General features: G+C 42.0%; 1 protein-coding gene across 1 annotated transcript; it reads right to left on the bottom strand.

Moving 5' to 3' along the window:
• Window positions 1-3,660: 3,660 nt before the first annotated feature.
• Window positions 3,661-15,567, bottom strand: LOC133581518 (kelch-like protein 40a). The gene is made up of 6 exons (XM_061935540.1): window positions 14,330-15,567; window positions 14,056-14,216; window positions 7,814-7,921; window positions 7,556-7,741; window positions 7,258-7,407; window positions 3,661-3,969 (listed from the first exon to the last, which is right to left on the bottom strand). Exons 1-6 carry the CDS (start codon window positions 15,440-15,442, stop codon window positions 3,858-3,860), a joined length of 1,830 nt encoding a protein of 609 aa, XP_061791524.1. The 5' UTR covers window positions 15,443-15,567; the 3' UTR covers window positions 3,661-3,857.
• Between the last annotated feature and the right edge of the window lie 608 nt (window positions 15,568-16,175).

Genomic DNA, 16,175 nt, shown 5'->3' with positions numbered 1-16,175 from the left:
TGCGCTATTGTAAATATTAATCCGGACATCCTCATTTTGATTTATATAAAAAAAAAAAAAAATCGCCACATATTAAACCGTTAGCACTTTGGGCGGTGTATGCTTCCAGTTCATTAGGGGACATGCTTTATCAGATTTTTGCAGCGTCATGCTTCCAACCGCGCTTCGAAAGCTGTGCGATATTGTAAACTTTAATCCTGACATCCTCATTTTGATTTATATGAAGAAAAAAATTGCCACATATTAAACCGTTAGCACTTTGGGCGGTGTATGCTTCCAGTTCATTGCGCGTGTGACTTTAGGGAACATGCTTTATCAGATTTTTCCAACCGCGCTTCGAAAAGCTGTGCGCTATTGTAAACATGAATCCTGACTTCCTAATTTTAAATTTATATTGAAAAAAAAAATCGCCACATATTAAACCATTAGCACTTTTGGGCGGTGAATGCTTCCATTTCATTGCGCGTGTGACTTTAGGGAACATGCTTTGTCAGATTTTTCCAACCGCGCTTCGAAAAGCTGTGCGCTATTATAAACATTAATCCTGACTTCCTCATTTTGATTTATATTTAAAAATAAATCACCACATATTAAACCATTTGCACTTTGGGCGGTGTATGCTTCCAGTTCATTAGGGGACATGCTTTATCAGATTTTTGCAGCGTCATGCTTCTAACCCCGCTTTGAAAAGCTGTGCGCTATTGTAAACTTTAATCCTGACATCCTCATTTTGATTTATTTGAAAAAAAAAATTGCCACATATTAAACCGTTAGCACTTTGGGCGGTGTATGCTTCCAGTTCATAGCGCGTGTGACTTTAGGGAACATGCTTTGTCAGATTTTTCCAACCGCGCTTCGAAAAGCTGTGCGCTATTGTAAACATTAATCCTGACTTCCTCATTTTGATTTTTTATTTTTTTTTTTAATCGCCACATATTAAACCATTTGCACTTTGGGCAGTGTATGCTTCCAGTTCATTAGGGGACATGCTTTATTAGATTTTTGCAGCGTCATGCTTCCAACCCCGCTTCGAAAAGCTGTGCGCTATTGTAAACATTAATCCTGACATCCTCATTTTGATTTATATGGAAAAAAAGATTGCCACATATTAAACCGTTAGCACTTTGGGCGGTGTATGCTTCCAGTTCATTGCGCGTGTGACTTTAGGGGACATGCTTTATCAGATTTTTCCAACCGCGCTTCGAAAAGCTGTGCGCTATTGTAAACATTAATCCTGACTTCCTCATTTTGATTTTTTTTTTTTTTTTTTAATCGCCACATATTAAACCATTTGCACTTTGGGCAGTGTATGCTTCCAGTTCATTAGGGGACATGCTTTATTAGATTTTTGCAGCGTCATGCTTCCAACCCCGCTTCGAAAAGCTGTGCGCTATTGTAAACATTAATCCTGACATCCTCATTTTGATTTATATGGAAAAAAAGATTGCCACATATTAAACCGTTAGCACTTTGGGCGGTGTATGCTTCCAGTTCATTGCGCGTGTGACTTTAGGGGACATGCTTTATCAGATTTTTCCAACCGCGCTTCGAAAAGCTGTGCGCTATTGTAAACATTAATCTGACTTCCTCATTTTGATTTATATTTTTTTTTAAATCACCACATATTAAACCATTTGCACTTTGGGCGGTGTATGCTTCCAGTTCATTAGGGGACATGCTTTATCAGATTTTTGCAGCGTCATGCTTCCAACCCCGCTTCGAAAAGCTGTGCACTATTGTAAACATTAATCCTGACATCCTCATTTTGATTTATATGGAGAAAAAAATTGCCACATATTAAACCGTTAGCACTTTGGGCGGTGTATGCTTCCAGTTCATTGCGTGTGTGACTTTAGGGGAGATGCTTTATCAGATTTTTCCAACCGCGCTTCGAAAAGCTGTGCGCTATTAATAACATGAATCCTGACTTCCTCATTTTGATTTATATAAAAAAAAAATCGCCACATATTGAACCATTAGCACTTTTGGGCGGTGTATGCTTCCAGTTCATTGCGCGTGTGACTTTAGGGAACATGTTTTGTCAGATTTTTCCAACCGCGCTTCGAAAAGCTGTGCGCTATTGTAAACATTAATCCTGACTTCCTCATTTTGATTTTTTTTTTTTTTTAAATCGCCACATATTAAAGCATTTGCACTTTGGGCGGTGTATGCTTCCAGTTCATTGCGCGTGTGACTTTAGAGGACATGCTTTATCAGATTTTTCCCACCGCGCTTCGAAAAGCTGTGCGCTATTGTAAACATGAATTCTGACTTCCTCATTTTGATTTATACATTATATTCTTTTAAATCGCCACATATTAAACCATTAGCACTTTGGGCGGTGTATGCTTCCAGTTCATTGCGCGTTTCGATGCCGGGGGGGGTTTGCGGGGATGGACGTGTACTTTGGGGAACATGCTTTATCAGAAAATGAATGAAAAAATGTTCATTTTGTTTAAACTTGGTGTCCAACTCATTTTAGCTCAGGGGCCACATGGGGGAAAATTTGTGAACACGTGGTTCGGACTATTCAAATAAAAAATAAAGACAACTTCAGATTGTTTTCTTTGTCTTGCTTTGGCCAAAAATAGAACAAACACATTCTGAAAATATTACAATAAAAATATAGAAAAAAGTAAAGTTTAGATCCATGAAGGAAAGAAGAAAGTGAATGAATGAAACATGCATAAAAATGTGTTTTCTTTTGTATTATTTTTTTTGAATGAATTAACGTTTATGACAACCTTTTTCCAAAATGTGAGATATAACACGATAATGCATACTTTTATCATTTGTTTTTAAAACGCTTACAAAAAAAGTGGGACCCCAAAAATTTACTGTGGGACCCCCATTTTTATGACTTGATGGGGTCCCTGGGGCCCCGTTTTGAAAATTCCTAGCGCCAACACTGATGGAGTATTGGTGCGTGCAAAACAGCAGCAGGCGGCTGTGGCCTGCGGGCCGGTTCTAATACGAATCAAATATCATCCCGGGGGCCACATCCGGCCCGCGGGCCCTTGACTTTGACACATAGGATTTAAAGTGTTTTATATATCGGGCTCTGGAGTTAATGTTGCTGATCAGTTTGAATTTATTATTATTTATTGGGTTTATTAACATTTTATTTTTCAGTATCAAGCGGTTTAAGTCGGCTAAAAATGTTTAAATAAGAATTTATTTTCGCGGGGAATTTTGGGCAAATTGGTGAATTTTAAATATTTTCTGTTCCAAACCGAAAAACAAAGATAATAAAATGACCGTATTGTTTGTTGTAAGTTGATATATATTGATTTTTATTCCTTTTTTTTTGGTTTTCTTTCATTCTAACAAGGATACAAGGTTATGCAGAGGTGTACTTTTAACAAATTATTATTTCATATTTGATTCCGAATGGATTCTTTATTCCAAATGATTCTCTCAATGCATCGTTTTGTATAATTATTCTAACGTAGCTTTTTCAAAACAAGTTAAAAATGCATTCTTATTCAAAGAAAAAAAAGGTTGTTTTTTTTAAATACATTTTTTAAAGTATGAATCGGGGTGAATAAGAATCGCGATTCGGATGTGAATCGATTTTTTTTTTTGGCACCCCTGACAAATAGTATGATGTTTTTTTCTTCCCATGGGAGCGTAACACGAAATAATCGAGAAGGGGACAAAATCACTTTATTTTTTCAACAATGCATCACATAACTACACAAACAGATGTTTACATCAACTTTTTTTTTATAAAACATAATTGCCACGTAGACTCAAACATCTCATCCTGCTGCTCAGAGCCGAAACGTTCATACTTTCAGACCACGTGCGCCGATTGATATCTCTGCGACAGCAACGTGGTTTCTCTTGCAGTAGCGTTACAACTTGCTGAGGCGCAGCGTGTTGAGACGCACGGGAAGAACGCTGGCTCCCTCCGCGAAGCTTATCTCGCGTAGAATCCCGATCCAACACTTTGTTGCCTCGTCATACCTGTGGGAAGACGGATATTTTAGGAATGGTCTGATGTCCATAGTTGGCACGTTGTGTAAATGGTAAATAAAAACAGAATACAATGATTTGCAAATCCTTTTCAACTTATATTCAATTGAATAGACTGCAAAGACAAGATATTTAATGTTGGAACTGGTAAACTTTGTTATTTTTTGCAAATATTAGCTCATTTGGAATTTGATGCCTGCGACATGTTTAAAAAAAGCTGGCACAAGTGGCAAAAAAGACTGAAAAAGTTGAGGAATGCTCATCAAAGAGGTTGAAGGTTAAGAGGCTAATTGGGAACAGGTGGGTGCCATGATTGGGTATAAAAGCATGAAATGCTCGGTCATTCACAAACAAGAACGGGGCGAGGGTCACCACTTTGTCAACAAATGCAAGAGCAAATTTTTGAACAGTTTAAGAACAACATTTCTCAACGAGCTATTGCGAGGAATTTAGGGATTTCACCATCTACGGTCTGTAATATCATCAAAAGGATTAGAGAATCTGGAGAAATCACTGCACGTAAGCCATGATATTACAGACCTCAGATCCCTCAGGCGGTACTGCATCAAAAAGTGACATCAGTGTGTTAAGGATATCACCACATAGGCTCAGGAAGACTTCAGAAAAGCACTGTCAGTAACTACAGTTGGTCGCTACATCTGTAAGTGCGAGTTAAAACTCTACTATGCAAAGCAAAAGCCATTTATCAACAACACCCAGAAACGTTGCCGGCCTTAAGTTTCTCAGTTGGAACATTAAATATCTTGTCTTTGCAGTCTATTCAATTGAATATAAGTTGAAAAGGATTAGCAAATCATTGTATTCTGTTTTTATTTACCATTTACACAACGTGCCAACTTCACTGGTTGTGGGTTTTGTATTATTTCTACAAGAATAAGTCATAACATTACAAGGGATAAATTGTAATAATATGAGAAAAAATATACACAACACTTACTATTAATTACTGAATAAAATTACTAAAAATGTTAGTAATTGTTTCTTTAGTGTATCAAAATTCAGTTCTACTAATTCATGTCAATGTTTGTTTTGGGGGGGAGAGAAAATCCTTTAGCAGTTTATTTAAAGTGAATAATGTTGTAATCAAAACTTAAACTAATACTAATATTCTACAAAACCCAAAACCAGTAAAGTTGGCACATTGTGTAAATGGTAAATAAAAACAGAATACAATGATTTGCAAATCCTGGAAAACTTTATTTTTTGCAAGTATTAGCTCATTTGGAATTTGATGCCTGCAACATGTTTCAAAAAAGCTGGCACAAGTGGCAAAAAAGACTGATAAAGTTGAGGAATGCTCATCAAACACTTATTTGCAACATCCCAAAGGTGAACGGGCTAATTAGGAACAGGTGGGTGCCATGATTGGGTATAAAAGCATCTTCCATGAAATGCTCAGTCATTCACAAACAAGGACGGAGCGAGGGTCACCACTTTCTGAACAAATGCGTGAGCTAATTTTCGAACAGTTTAAGAACAACATTTCTCAACGAGCTATTGCGAGGAATTTAGGGATTTCACCATCTACGGTCTGTAATATCAAAACGTTCAGAAAATCTGGAGAAATCACTGCACGTAAGCGATGATGCATCAGTGTGTAAAGGATATCACCACATGGGCTCAGGAACACTTCAGAAAACCACTGTCAGTAATGTGGAGAATGCATATGTTTAAGAGTTTTTTCTTTATTCATAGTCATGTTTAAATCAGCTAGTGTTTTTCCATTTGTACTCTTTCTATTTTTTTCATTTTAAGTCCGCAAGTAAACTGTGTGTGTTACTTTGAAGGCTTGCACTGTAGGAGTTGGAGTACTCCCTTATGTCTTATCTGTAGTAGAACAATAAGGCTGTATTCCTTTTGGGGAGGGAGGGAGCTTTCTTCGTACGCAAGAAGTTGTCTCTTCCGTTTGAATGTTAGACCAAGTCGAGAAGCCGGTATGAATGTATTGGTCTGGGCTGGTCTCCTGAAGCTTCAGTAAAACTTGATAATATTCCAATTCTGTCTTGATGGTCCTTCTTACTCTGCATATATGTCATCGGAAAGAACTTGGGATTGGCCAGTGACTTTAATTCCCTGAGAGGGTATACTGGGCAGACGCAACAGTAACTACAGTTGGTCACTACATCTGTAAGTGCGAGTTAAAACTCTACTATGCAAAGCGAAAGCCATTTATCAACAACACCCAGAAACGCCGCCGGCTTCGCTGGGCCTCGAGCTCATCCAAGATGGACTGACGCAAAGTGGAAAAGTGTTCTGTGGTCTGACGAGTCCACATTTCAAATTGTTTTTGGAAACTGTGGACGTCGTGTCCTCCGGACCAAAGAGGAAAAGAACCGTCCGGACTGTTAAAAACGCAAAGTTCGAACTTATATTCAATTGAACAGACTGCAAAGACAAGATATTTAATGTCCGAACTAGTAAACTTTGTTATTTTTTGCAAATATTAGCTAATTTGGAATTTGATGCCTGCGACATGTTTAAAAAAAGCTGGCTCAAGTGGCAAAAAAGGCTGAGACAGTTGAGGAAGACTCATCAAACACTTATTTGGAACATCCCACAGGTGAACAGGCTAATTGGTTACAGTTTAAGAACAACATTTCTCAACAAGCTATTGCAAGGAATTTAGGGATTTCACCATCTACGCTCCGTAATATCATCAAAAGGTTCCGAGAATCTGGAGAAATCACTGCACGAAAGCCATGATATTACAGACCTTCGATCCCTCAGGCGGTACTGCATCAAAAAGTGACATCAGTGTGTAAAGGATATCACCACATGGGCTCAGGAACACTTCAGAAAACAACTGTCAGTAACTACAGTTTATCGCTACATCTGTAAGTGCGAGTTAAAACTCTACTTTGCAAAGCGAAAGCCATTTATCAACAACACCCAGAAACGCCGCCGGCTTCGCTGGGCCCCGAGCTCATCCAAGATGGACTGACGCAAAGTGGAAAAGTGTTCTGTGGTCTGACGAGTCCAAATTTCAGATTGTTTTTGGAAACTGTGGACGTTGTGTCCTCCGGACCAAAGAGGAAAAGAACCATCCGGATTGTTATAGGCGCAAAGTTCAAAAGCCAGCATGTGTAAGTGCAAGTTAAAACTCGACTATGCAAAGCCAATGTGTTGCTGCCGTTAAATTCTAAGTTAATGATTATTTGCAAAATAATCAGTTGGAACATTAAATATCTTGTCTTTGCAGTCTATTTAATTGAATATAACTTTCTAAAAGGTAAGCAACTGTACCGAGGCCTTCCCTACCTCCAGATGTCGGTCAACTCAGTTGGGACTGGCTCAGGACTGGTTTCACCGGGCATCATAGCGAAGCCCCCGACGGCATACAGGGAGCCTCTCATGGACATCAGACTGAGAGAACTGCGCTCCTGGGGGAACTCTGTGAACTCAGACCACCTTGACAACACAAACACACAATCAGCTGCTAGATTACGACACAAGGCGCTGAGCCGTATTTTTACGACACGGCGTCCTGCTACTGTCCTGGTGTAACGAGTCATTTCACGGGTGGATGCCTCGTCTCGTATAAAGGTTGTTGTCTCACATGTTACTGGCGATGTCGTAGACCTCTGCAGAGCCGGTGAGGCCTTTGTCCGTCACCCCGGTCACCACGACGATCTGGTCCCGGTGGACGGCGACGCCAAACAGGGAGCGGGCCGTCTTGAGGGGAGCCAAGTCTGTCCACTCAAACTTAGTCGGGTTGTAGACACAGACCCTCCTTGTGCACTTCCTGTTTGGAAGCATCAAGGTTTTACCCCGGCGGGGCAAATAATTGGGTATCGTACGTCGGAAGGACACTTACTTGCTTGCCGATTTCCCGCCAATGACGTAGACAAGGCCTTTGTGCGATACGGTTCCGTGACCGTACACAACATATGGCAGGGGGTCCGACTCGCCCCATTTGAAAGACCTGAAAGAAGAGGTCCTTTGGATCAGACTTTCCTTACGAATCGGTTCTGTTATCGACACCAAAAGATAGCAACATGGTTCAGAGGATTCTCTCATGACAGTCATTATTATCTTGTGGTTAAATTGTCCGCCCTGAGATCGGTAGGTCGCGAGTTCAAACCCCGGCCGAGTCATACCAAAGACTACGGTCCGTAATATCATCAAAAGGTTCAGACAATCTGGAGAAATCACTGCACGTAAGCGATATTACAAACCTTCGATCCCTCAGGCGGTACTGCATCAAAAAGCGACATCAGTGTGTAAAGGATATCACCACATGGGCTCAGGAACACTTCAGAAAACCACTGTCAGTAACTACCCCGAGGACACCTCAATGATGGACGCTTTTGACCTCCCTCCCTCCTCAACGACACCTGGAGTCGACCTTTTGCTTGCATGCAGAACGGCCCCAGGCCTATGGACACTACATCAACACACCCAAGACAATGGGCATATACACCCCCCCAATTCCACGCTTTCACCACCGCTTGATTCCCCTTCGGAGTGATGGACGGCTGGCAGCGCTTCATAGCAGCAGTCGACCTCCAGGGTCCCAACTCCCCGCCCCTCTGTTGCGAGTTGTCGTGATTAAATGTACCGTATTTTCCGCACTATTAGCCGCACCTAAAAACCACAAATTTACTCAAAAGCTGACAGTGCGCCTTTTAACCCGGTGCGCTTTATATATGGATAAATATTAAGATTCATTTTCATAAAGTTTAGGTCTCGCAACTTCGGTAAACAGCCGCCATCTTTTTTCCCGGTAGAACAGGAAGCGCTTCTTCTTCTACGCAAGCAACTGCCAAGGTAAGCACCCGCCCCCATAGAACAGGAAGCGCTTCTTCTTCTACTGTAAGGAACCACCCGCCCGCGTAGAAGAAGAAAAAGCGCGCGGATATCACCGTACGTTTCATTTCCTTTGTGTGTTTACATCTGTAAAGACCACAAAATGGCTCCTACTAAGCGACAAGGATCCGGTTCATGAAAAGACGCAATCTCTCCATCCGCACACGGATTACTACCGTATTTCACAGCAACTGATATTCCTGTGAACCGCACTGTGGAACGGGAGCACGTACGGTGAATATTCGCACCACAGGGAATGAGAAGTCATCCTTCACTGTGGTTCTAGCTTGCCATGCTAATGAAACTTCCACCCATGGTGATATTCAAAAGGAAGACCTTGCCAAAAGAGACCTTTCCAGCCGGCGTCATCATAAAAAGCTAACTCGAAGGGATGGATGAAGAAAAGGTGAGCGAGTGGTTAAGGTAAGTTTAAGTTTACGCGAAGAGGCCGGGTGGCTTTTTTCACGCAGCTCTGTCCATGTTGATATACGTATGTTTGTGATTGCACATTTGCGTACATTTTGGGAGTGAACAGAGTTGTTAGAACGCTGGTTTTTAATATATTATTAAAGTTTGACTGACCTATCTGACTGTTTTTTTGACATTCCTTTAGCGCAGTTAGATGCGGCTTACAACACCGGGCGGCTTATAGGTGGACAAAGTTTTGAAATATGCCGTTCATTGAAGGCGCGGCTTTTAACCCAGGGCGCCTTATGGTGCGGAAAATACGGTAACTTGTTTATGTGTGCATGGCATGGAGGTTTTTTCCCACTCCAGACTGGGCCCCGTTAGGAGCCCAGTCTAGATTGTATTTGTTTACTCATCTTCTTCTCCAGCGTTTTACCTTTTTCCCACCTTTTACGGGGCGCCTCATGGCGACTCATCAGCGTTCCTGTTCTGTAACCTTGTACACTGTTGTTTGTCTAATCTTGAACGGGTTTGTGCTGAAAACATAGTTTTGTTGTACTTGTTGCAATGACAATAAAGACCTCTCCTACAGTTGGTCACTACATATGTACTGTAAGTGCGAGTTAAAACTCTACTACGCAAAGCGAAAGCCATTTATCAACAACACCCAGAAACGCCGCCGGCTTCGCTGGGGCCCGAGCTTTATCTAAGATGGACTGATGCAAAGTAGAAAAGTGTTCTGTGGTCTGACGAGTCCACATTTCAGATTGTTTTTGGAAACTGTGGACGTCGTGTCTTCCGGACCAAAGAGGAAAATATAGTAACATGGTTCAGAGGATTCTCTCATGACAATCATTATTAGCCTGCTCAGTGGCCTTGTGGTTAAATTGTCCGCCCTGAGATCGGTAGGTTGTGGGTTCAAACCCCGGCCAAGTCATACCAAAGACTATAAAAATGGGATCTTGCTCCAAATGGAGGAGTTCAAGTACCTCGGCGTCTTGTTCACGAGTGAGGGAAGAGTGGATCGTGAGATCGACAGCCGAATCGTTGCGGCGTCTGCGTGTATCGATCCGTTATGGTAAAGAAGAAGCTAAGCCGGAAGGCAAAGCTCTCAGTACATTCCCATCCTCACCTATGGTCATGAACTTTGGGTTATGACCGAAAGGACAAGATCACGGGTACAAGTGGCCAGAATTAGGTTTTTCCGTCGGGTGGCGGGGCTCTCCCTTAGAGTTAAAGTTAACAGTTAAAGTACCAATGATTGTCACACACACCCACTAGGTGTGGCAAAATTATTTGACCCATCACCCTTGATCACACCCTGGGAGGTGAGGGGAGCAGTGGCTGAGCCCGGGAGTCATTTTTGGTGATTTAACCCCCAATTCCAACCCTTGATGCTGAGTGCCAAGCAGGGAAGTAATGGGTACCATTTTTATAGTCTTTGGTATGACTTGACCGGGGTTTGAACTCACAACCTACCGATCTCAGGGCGGACACTCTAACCACTAGGCCACTGAGTAGGGTGAGAAGGTCTGTCATTCGGGAGGAGCTCCAAGTAAAGCCGCTGCCCATCCACATCGAGAGGAGCCAGATGAGGTTGTTTGAGCATCTGGTCAGGATGCCCCCCAGACCCCTCCCTGGGGAGGTGTTTAGGGCAGGTCCGACCAATAGGAGGCCACGGGGAAGACCCAGGACACGTTGGGAAGACTATGTCTCCCGACTGGTCTGGGAACGCCTGGGGATCACCTGGGAGGAGCTGGACAAAGTGGCCGGGGAAAGGGAAGTCTGGGCTTCTCTGCTTAGGCTGCTGCCCCTGCAACCTCGGGTAAGCGGAAGAAGATGGATGGATGGAGGAAGTGCCAACACACTCCGATAAAGAAGGTGAGAAACACTATTGAATTCAGGATAGAGTTTGTAACTATCCACAACCCCTTCCTCTTCGCCATATCTGCAATCAAGAGTCTTCAATAATAGTAGAAGGGATGTGAAATGTTAATATATACATTTTATTCATATTTGTTACCCATTTTCTGCATGTAAAGTCAAAAAATGTTCATCAATATTTTTGGGTTTCTGGAATGTATTATTTCACGGATTAATGGGAACGCCTTGGGATCCCCCGGGAAGAGCTGGACAAAGTAGCTGGGCCCCGCGACTCGACTTCGGGTAAGTGGAAGAGGATGGATGGATTTATTAAGTTTATTATTCTTCTATTAGTGCTTCAGTTTTCATTCGACTCCGTTGAAAACCGTGGAATTCACAAATACTTTAGTAGATGGTAATAATTGTTTGTGTTACGGTTGGGTGGTTGCACGGTTATGCGTGGATCAATTCCCCAAGATTCAGACGGAACTACAAAGGCAGTGTGCAGGTAAGACAATGATTTCTTAACCATAAATCGTCAAAATACAAAAGTACAGTAAGCGTGCCGATAGCACGGGATGCTAAGGAGAAAGCTAGCGGGAAAGCTTAGCATAGAAACTGGAATCAGAAGCTAGGATTTACCAACGTAATGTTGCATGATGCAAACTAAACAGCCAGCCCGAGTGTGGCGAAAGGCAGGAATAAATAGCTCTCTGATTAGTGCCCGGGAGCAGGTGAGCGTCCCGAACACTAATCAGCACCCATGGCAACCAAGAAACACAAACCCAGGGGTGCTGAAACAGAACTAAGGGAGTCTTAAACTAAAACAAAACATAATCCTGGCAACGGATCATCACAGTTTGCCTATAATCTTTTTTCCTGTGTTGTATTCTGATTAGAATCATGTTCAACAAACTAAAACATACTTGCCAACCTTGAGACCTCCGATTTCGGGAGGTGGGGGGTGGGGGGCGTGGTCTGAGTGGGGCTGGGGCGTGGTTGGGGGCGGGGCTAAGAGGGGAGGAGTATATTTACAGCTAGAATTCACCAAGTCAAGTATTTCATATATATATATATATATATATATATATATATGTATGTGTGGGGAAAAAAGTCACAAGACTATTTTTTTCCCACACATACATATATTGCGCTCTACTACGGTATCGAGCACTATTTTTTTTTGATAACCTTATTAAGATATATATATATATATATATATATATATATATATATATATATATATATATATATATATATATATATATATATATATATATATATATATAAGAAATACTTGACTTTCAGTGAATTCTAGCTATATATATATTTATTTTATATATATATATATACATATATATATATATAAATAAAAGAAATACTTGAATTTCAGTGTTCATTTATTTACACATATACACACACATAACACTCATCTACTCATTGTTGAGTTAAGGGTTGAATTGTCCATCCTTGTTCTATTCTCTGTCACTATTTTTCCAACCATGCTGAACACCCTTTCGCAGGTACCCAGAAAGGTTTCGAGTACCACCAAAAAAACTGAATCTCTGAAGACAGTATAAAAATCTGTGTTAAAGGTGTACAAATACTGTTTGTATAATAAGCATGTTATTTTTTTTACAAATGAGGGTTAAGAGTTCAGTACTAAAAAAAAAAGAAAAGAATGTGGCTTAAGTACAGTTTTTTAATTGAGCTGCTGCGCTTTTTGGTTGGGTTGTTTATTTATTTTGAGTAACTTCTATACATTTCTAAAAGGGGAGGAATGTAATAGTGATCTATGTTTGTCTGTTGCCATCTCCTGGTGAATGTTGGCTATAGCGTACTGGGGTTACTTTTTGGTTGGCCAATGATTTACGTGGTGTTGCGCACCTGACGTCACTCAGGTCCGCATGGAGCTGGAGGTTGCGTGGCTTCCAGCTCCGCCTGAATTTCGGGAGATTTTCGGGAGAAAATTTGTCCCGAGAGGTTTTCGGGAGAGGCGCTGAATTTCGGGAGTCTCCCGGAAAATCCGGGAGGGTTGGCAAGTATGAACTAAAACCAAATCATTCAAAGATCTTTGAAACATTTCAAGTATCAGAATCTCGGTATAGGTAATACAGGCCCTGCATTTACTTAGTATCGATATCAAAATGTGTGATATTGCTTACCCCCAATGTTAGCAGAGTTGTTTTTAGGTCGTTTTATTGATTGTGACACAGGAACAAGGATCCTGCATTATGCTTATTATCGTACATTAATAGTTATTGTATTATTTTACAATGTTAAAGATGATGTTGGTTTTGGTTGATTTAGATTTAATATTTAATAGTAGTCGGTTGTTTCGGTTAGAAAAAATTTGGAAGAGACTCCCATCTTTGCGGCAGATTCCTAAAAACACTAGAGTGCCGTCATGTAAAGGATCTTTGACTCGATTTTTGGCAGTAGGTCCTTAAAAACAGCAGAGCGCTCCGGTTGTACAGACAGGGCTGGTTTTACCCCGGTATTTAGTAATGCTGGCAAAATAAACAGACAAAAATAAATGTCTGTTGCAGAGGATGCTGGTTCCCAGGAATAAACAAAATAAGAAGGGATAAGTCCGCCCCCTCGGTCCTTAGCTTTAGCTCCTTTAGCCCTGGTTTACAGTCATGTTCCTAGTATGTGGCCTACTACAGTACCTATGTCCAATGTGTCATTGGCAATCTTTGAACCACCGCTCATTTTTATTGGACTTTGGCATATTCTAAAAGTAAAATTCTTTAATTAGTAATGAGATAATAGGTATAGTATTAGATATTGCAGTAATCTGCCTTATGACAGAAATATATTAATGTATTCTTCAGATAGCATTGGGATTGACCTGATTGGTTTTAGCATCTCAAATGTACAAAATGTTTCAAAGTGGACCCGGCATTCTTCATTTTTTGGTGGAAAAAGTTTGGATGCCATTTTTTAATCAATGAAAACATGGCCCTGTGTACTTACTGCCGGTCATAGATCATGACTGAGTCCAGGGCATGCTCTCCTTCCTTCACTTCCTTGCCTCCGACAACAAAGATGGAGTTGTCCACTTCGGTCATCCCAAACAAGCAGCGAGGGTTTGGTTGTGAGGGCATACCGAGCCATTCCGAACTCACTGGGTCAAACTGGGAACGACAATAACGTCAGTGGGGAAATGACATTGACCAGAAATCCGGAATGTAGTCTTAGGATTTCAGGTCATAAAACATGTTAACGGACTCCACAGTGACGAATCTACCTGTAAGAAGTAAGAGCTGAAGGGTTCGTCTTTGTTTTCCTCGTTGTAGAGAATCCCGCCCACGACAAACACCTGGTTTTGTTTGGTAACCAAGCTACAGTGATTCTTTGGAATTTCTGTGGTCTCCGACACCACGAAGCACTCGTTTCCTACCGGTTCATAAGCCACAGTCCCTGTTTCACTGATCATGAGTATCAAGTCCAGGTCAAACATCCCAAAGCGAGGGTTGTTGTTGAGAATTCCCGGCAGATAACTCTCCTCATCTTCCTTATCCTCCTCACTTCCTTCACCGCCCTGTACTTTTTCCTTCCTGGGCTTTGGTAGACAACCTTTATGAGCATCCTTGACCAAATCCAGCTCCTTCTTGATGTCCTGGTTCAACTGGATCAACTGATGACATTCCACTTTTTCTTTATAGTAGTCCAAAGGCATCAGTCTAAAGCGGACGCAGTGCAACAATTTTGGCAGTTCCTGTACTCGCGTTTTCTCATCGTGTCTCACCCAGTCCATCAGCGATTCAAAGACCACTTCTTCGCGCTCCACGTTAAGGGAGTCGGAGCTGAGGATGAGGGCCAGTTCTGTTGCGGCGAGCTGCAGGAAGTCCTGGTCTCTGATAACAACCTGGTAGCGTTCACAGATGAACTCCTGAGCAGTCAAAGCGAGCCTGGGGCAGTCCAGCAGCAGCCCCAGCCTGAAGATAGCCAAGCAGTTTCCTAACACTAGCTTCTCTTGGAGATACGACACACAAACCGAGAAAATGGACGGTATCTGGTACATGTTAGCGACCATGAAGATGTCCTGGACGTTCTGTTCTGTGAGAGTGATGTCAGACGTGTAAAGGTAGCGTAGGATCAGTCCCATAATGCCTGGCTCCACATCTTTGAGGACTATCTCCCGCTTTTTGCTCTCCTCCAGCTCAGACAAGAACATGGCCTTGAAGAAGGGACTACTGGCTGCCAAAACCAAGCGGTGGCACGGGAACTCCCTCTCCTGGATTTTCAGAATACAATCCACAAACTTGTCATTCTCCAAAAGGTCACACAGACCGTCTTGAAGCAGGGTTTGCTGGTACATCCGTGGCTCCTCCGTCGGGTCTATGGTCAGGGTAGCCATTTGTTCCGTCGCCTTATCCTGGCTCTGCTTACGCCCCACAACAGAACGAGACTGTCACTGTCGTGCTCACGTCTCAAAGTCCTTCTAGTAAGCTTCAACGGGTTGGCCTGCAGCTGTCAGTTGCTGTCAGGCCTGGCCTTTTGGGTATTTATAGACCGCACACTCTCAGAGTTGTGGAATCCATTTCGGTGGATCGGAAAGAGGACCTACCCACGCACGCATCACGAGGACCGCCGGAAACAGCTGAATGACTTCACACGTTATATCCAGGAGGCGACTCAGACCTGAAATGACTTTGAAATTACATCACAGGATGGTTTTCTTGATGCTCTTCTACGTGAAATATTATGTGTAAAAACAAAGACCTTGGGAAAAACAGTCCTGCTGAGTGTCAAGGTGCGATGTCGACCATCTATACCAGTGGTTTCTCAAACTGTGGTACATGGGCTCCATCTAGTGGTACGCCAAAGAATCACGTGATTAAAGTAAAATGTTTTACTTTCTTACATTCAAACGCAGTGTTACTGTTCAAACTGTGTGTAATGGTACAGTGGCCATAAGATCTCTGCCTTGTTTTTAATGAATACTTATGCCTACTACGTTATTGTATTTCAATGTTACTCACTTGGAGAGCCATGTTTTTTACCAGATAGTCTTTTCAGACTAGTAGACGACTAGTAGGTAATTTTTCGGACATGTGGAACTGTACAACTGCGATGGTCCTCAACGTAAC

This window comes from Nerophis lumbriciformis, linkage group LG03, assembly GCF_033978685.3.
Source record: "Nerophis lumbriciformis linkage group LG03, RoL_Nlum_v2.1, whole genome shotgun sequence".
NCBI classification, from domain to species: Eukaryota; Metazoa; Chordata; class Actinopteri; order Syngnathiformes; family Syngnathidae; genus Nerophis; species Nerophis lumbriciformis.
The sequence above is the reverse complement of the archived record's forward strand: the minus strand, read 5'-3'. Positions and strand labels throughout refer to the sequence as shown.